This window comes from Puntigrus tetrazona, chromosome 9 (assembly GCF_018831695.1).
Source record: "Puntigrus tetrazona isolate hp1 chromosome 9, ASM1883169v1, whole genome shotgun sequence".
Classification (NCBI taxonomy): Eukaryota; Metazoa; Chordata; class Actinopteri; order Cypriniformes; family Cyprinidae; genus Puntigrus; species Puntigrus tetrazona.
The window spans coordinates 22971409-22976956 of record NC_056707.1 but is presented as its reverse complement, the minus strand read 5'-3'; the positions used below and the strand labels follow the sequence as shown (position 1 = coordinate 22976956).

Genomic DNA, 5548 nt, shown 5'->3' with positions numbered 1-5548 from the left:
ACATTTTAGGTAATAATATGGACATATAAGGCGCTTGTATGCAGCATTTAGGGATACGCAAGGCATAAAACAGTGTCTCTTTGTATCTTTTTTATATTTTGCATTTAGGTATATTTAACATGTGTAGGTCTGCATGATGCACCAACTAATGTGTAGAAAGAATTAAATAGAGTAATTTTCTAAAGCAACTGTCACAGAACAAAATGTACAATTATTCAAAGAAGCCATTTTACCCTTTTTATCATTTAGATTTAATAATATGTATGTATTTTAAAGTGTCGTAAAACGATTCTATTTAAAATCGTATTTCGAAAATGTACACTTTGTACAGGGATATGAATATTACATATTTAATAACCCATATCTGAACTAAAAATGTCATGATATAAGCGATGTGAATTTAAAATTTGAATGAAGTGATTTCACTTACAAAAAAATAAAATGAAATTAAAAAAAAAAAAATATATATATATATATATATATATATATATATATATATATATATATATATATATATATATATATATATATATATATATATATATATATATATATATATATATATATATATATATAAATATATTTTACTTTAATTTTTTTATTAGCATTCTTAAATGCTCATTTTTGTGCCAATTCTAGGGGTTCATCCCACATTTAATTAAAAATAAGTTATGTTTTATTTAAAATTAAATCACACGAAAGTTAAAAGACAGACCAAAAAAAATTACATTTTTAATAAATAAAAAGAATAAATTAACAAATAAATACTGCTGTGATAAAATGATTTGACGGCGCTCTCTCCCTGCTCTATATCCGAATGCGGCTGTCAGGCACATTGCCAGGTCAAACCCTTTCGATTTGCTTTCAACAGTGAAGCACATGGAAACAAATTCGAACTGCCGCCCTTTTGCCATTCTCTCATCTCGGCGCGCAGGCACAAGTGCCACGGCTTTGTCCCGGCAAGGCCTCATTCACAACAAACAACGCGCGTCTGGATGAGCGAGAAGGGGCCTGATTCTAACCCACAACAAATTAGAATATAAAAAGTGTCCCGAGTGCCGGGAGGTGTAACGCGGTGAGAAGTCTGCAGATGTCGCGCAGTCGCCGTGCCGCGGCACCATTGAAGAGGAGCGTGAGAAAGAAGGACGAGGAGGCATCTCTCTTCGCGGCCCACGCCGCGGTTAATCCCACTTTATCCAAGAGAGGCGAGCTGTCAGATCTGGAGTCGGAGAGAGTACAAAGGCAGAGCAAACACGAGGCTTTAGATACATTTTAATGACCATTTAACAAGTCGCTGGTCTAAGGCTAACAAAGGCACACTTATTCATTAAAACCCACCCTCTTGAAGAGCTGGAACCCCGGGATGTGGTTAACTGAAGCACACAGCTCCCTTTCAGCTCAGTCAAAATACTTGCGTCTCAGAAAAGGAAGTTTTTGAAAAAAGAACTGGCCAGCTGGGAATAAACTGCACAGTCAATATAAACAATAGGAACTGTTTAATCATGTAAAACAAGGCCTGTTTGAGTGACATAAGCCTCGCTGAGGGCCTATTTGCATACGGGCCGCTAATAAACAAGCAGTTTACCTCGCATGCCCCGCAAACAAGGGGAAGGAAGCGTTCGTGTGCATGAGGATAAGCATTCAATCTGCTCCTAATACTTCAGAATGCTGGTTTAAATGAATAAAATTGCTGCAGTGACACTAAGACTGAACAACTGTTTGATCTAAACGTCCTGTCATGTTCGTGAAATGATCAAAGACGTTTGTCTGAACCAGCCAGGGATTCAATTATTTAGTTCAGGCTTGTTTGATCGATTTATTTCTTTGAACACCGGAATGAGTTTGATTTGCAAAATGAAAAAAATATACGGTATTTTCAACATCAGTCGCGCGTTTTGTTCACTTTTTTAAAACTAAATTATTTGGTTCACTAAAATGAACCGGTTCGTAATATTCGTGTGTTTTTACATTCTTATAAGTGAATTACGCTGTTTGTGATGAGTTACAGAGTTCAGATTCACAAGAGCTGTTTGATTTAAGAATCGCTTAATACGAGTCGTTCAGTCAGCAATTAGGCTACACTGTTCCAGCTATACATTTTTGATTCAAAGAACTGGTTTAAATTTTCAATTCAACTTTTGCTCAGTTTTTGCGCAAATTCTATTTATTTAAACTGGCTATTTAAATGAATTCAATTATACACTTGATTAAATTAAATATGATATATATACATATACATATACATATTATATATATATATATATATATATATATATATATATATATATATATATATATATATATATATACATATATATATATATATATATATATATATATATATATATATATATATATATATATATATGTATGTATACACACATATATATAAAAATACATATATATATATATATATATATAAATACATATATATGCATATATATTTATATTTATATTTATATATATATATATATATATATATATATATATACATATACATATGCATATATATGTGTGTATATATATATATATATATATATATATATATATATATATATATATATATATATATATATATATATATATTCTATTGTGCTTCTATCATCTTACCGCTTGTGTTCCAGATGGCATTGGTCTGATTCTTATAGCCGTTCTTCATGCATTCGTCGACGTACGACTTGGGGTCACAGCCTGACATGAGGATTTCCCTAAGCAGGGCGATGTAAGCGATGGCCAGTCTCAAGGTGTCTATTTTGGAGAGTCTCTTCTCGTAGGGGAAGGTGGGCACGTGGCAGCGCAGCTCCTCGAACGCGGAGTTGATGCTGAGCATCCTCTTCCTCTCCCGGATGTTGGCGGCGTGGCGCTGCACCTTGTACGGGTGATGGGCCGTCAAGCGCCGCTGCTGCTGCTGTCTGCGCTCGCCGATCTCATGGGGCTCGTCCGCCAAGGAGCTGTCCACTTCAGCACCGACCTCCAGCTGCGGGGACTGCGAGTCTAAGTCCGTGAAGGTCAGCTGAGCCTCGGGGAACACGGACTGACACCCGAAAGAGGACCAGGGCGACAGCTGACCCGTCATTGCGCCGCAGTCGAGCAGCAGCGTGTCCAGTTGAGACTGGAACTGGAAGTTGGGGTCCATTTGGCCCCAGAAGGCAAAGTCCGTGGCGGCGTCTTGAGCGTCGAAATCAAAAAATATGTCTTCCATGTTTCTTGGGATGTGAGCTCTAACCACCGCGCGTAAACTGGGCAGGGATGTGCGTAATGGCCATTAAATAGCTCCAGGTCTCTCCGCGGGGTGCTTGTCTCTATTCAACAGGTCTGAAAAGGAGCTCATTAGGGCGCGTGCCTCCTCCTAATGACTCCCCTGTCGTTTCAAAAGCCCGGTGGATGCTCGTGTCCAATCATAAAGTTATCTTAAGCCGTTTCTATTCGGTTGAAGCGGTGGACTAATATTTACCGCACCAACTGAATGATATCAAGTATTTGCTTCGCGTCATTAAATTGTTAGTTTAGTCGCCTGGAAAATGGGTGGCCAGAGTCCTAAACACCTGTCTTATCTGTGGCCATGCCTCACCGTCCGATGTAGAAATGATTTATACTTAAACGACATAACCATTCGTGCGATTTATTATTTTTCTTTCGAGATGCCACTGCAAGGACGTATAGCAAATGTTGCAAAACCTTCGTAATCAGTGTTTAAATCTGCCAGAAAGAAACAACGAGGTGGTGTAAACGTTTTCACAATATTCATATTGACAATTTCCAATGAATTCTAGATTAATAAATTCGTCCTGACCTCACTTTGACTGCTGCGCTGGACTCTTTGTAGCCTAGTTCTTCAGGTAATTTCATTTAACTTAAACGGGATTTGGATCTAATTTCTATAACACGACCAAATCCCGTTTTGTCTCGTTTTGTCTTAAAACTGTAGTTACTGTTTACATCAGGAGAGCTGAATGTAACATAAATTCAATAAATAGATTCATAAATTAGAAGATAACATAACATTAATCTGAAATTGCATCATCATTTTTGCTGTACTAGAGACACATAATTATTTTACTTTAAAATATAGATTTTTTTTTAAATTAAATTATCATATTTAACATATTTAATAATGCGTTTAGCAAAGCTTACTTTTAATTAACGCATTGTTGTATTGGCGTGCATGTGGTAAGTAGCCTACAATAATTTGGAAATTATATTTTTTCGAATGATTTTTATTGACGTAATTTGACACTTAACTTGTATTACAAAAAATGCACGAAAAAGCTTTTGCGTTTTCTTATCGAAAGCAAAAACAACGACACAAAAATATGATTCTTGTTTTTTTTTTTTTCCTTTTAATAAATGTTTATTATGGTTTATTTATTTATTGATTTAAAGATGACAAATTACAAAAATTGCAAAAACAAGCTTTTATGTTTTCATATTGAAAGCAAAAACAACAATGAAATATTTTTTTTCCTTTAATAAATGCCTAATATTTTTTTCAATTTGCTTTTTTTATTTTTTTTTTAAGATGTTCTATGCCAAATTTAGTATTAAAAAACACCCCGTAATACACCGTTTTGTTTGTAATCAGAATCTATCGCACGATGCCTTTTGTTCGCAATGAAACGCTAGGTTTTAATTGTCTGAAACAGAATTAAACCTGAAGTGGATTCCGAGGAAAGGCTTGTCAGAACCTTCTGCTCTGCAGACAGCGGGCAGCCTGGCGCTGAAGAATACTGCTGTCAGACGCAGAGATCCAGCCATTCTCCACATCACTACAAAACACTTAAGACTCAGAAAGACGTTCAGAAAGCTCGCAAAACTCCCAATCTTTGTACAAAAATTAAAATGGTCAGTGAAGAACGAAACCTTCTTTTTTAATATAAGACACTGAATTGAGTCCAATGCACCGAGCCATCTGCTTGTGATTAGTCTCTGTTTCGAGTTGTGTCATCTTGGAAGTTGTTTACAGGATCATAAGACGATTAAAACCGCAACGTGTTCCTCTAAACCTGGTTTTCAATGCGTCCAGCGGTATAATCGGGTAGAAGCTTGTGCTTTAGCATATCATCGATTTTGTAAAGTAAGAACGCAATAATTATATTATATATAAATAATGTTGTTGAATAGTTTTTCTTTGACACTATTTGGGCTACCTTTAAAAAAAAAAAAAAAAAAAAAAAAAACATAAAAGATAAGTTGTAAATTGAAGACGCTAAGCTTCCGGTGACGTTCGTTTCCGGTGACGTTCGCTCCCAGTTATTTTCGGTCGTTCAAAACGTCTATTCTCTTTGATATTGACGGTTCTATTTCTTATAGCATTTTAAGCTATCGCAATTATAAACACGTGTTTGTAGCGCAAACAGTCGGCCTTTACTTTACAGCGGCTAATGAGTAGCAAGCGGCGCACTGAGGGGAAATCGCTCGCTTCCGCGTTGCAAAATCACGTGGGTGGAAGTTCGCCAAAATATGGCGACTTCCTTCGCCAAGCCCCGGAAAAGTAAAAAAAATATCTATGGAGGCATTATTTCGGGAATTAGGATGCATTAAGAATGTT

The 5548-nt window shown here is 36.0% G+C and overlaps 1 protein-coding gene across 1 annotated transcript; it reads right to left on the bottom strand.

The window, feature by feature from the left end:
* Positions 1 to 634: 634 nt before the first annotated feature.
* LOC122352070 (transcription factor 21) lies at positions 635 to 3399 on the bottom strand. Its single transcript, XM_043249566.1, has 2 exons — positions 2611 to 3399; positions 635 to 1219 (listed from the first exon to the last, which is right to left on the bottom strand). Exons 1-2 carry the CDS (start codon positions 3200 to 3202, stop codon positions 1182 to 1184), a joined length of 630 nt encoding a protein of 209 aa, XP_043105501.1. The 5' UTR covers positions 3203 to 3399; the 3' UTR covers positions 635 to 1181.
* Positions 3400 to 5548: the final 2149 nt, after the last annotated feature.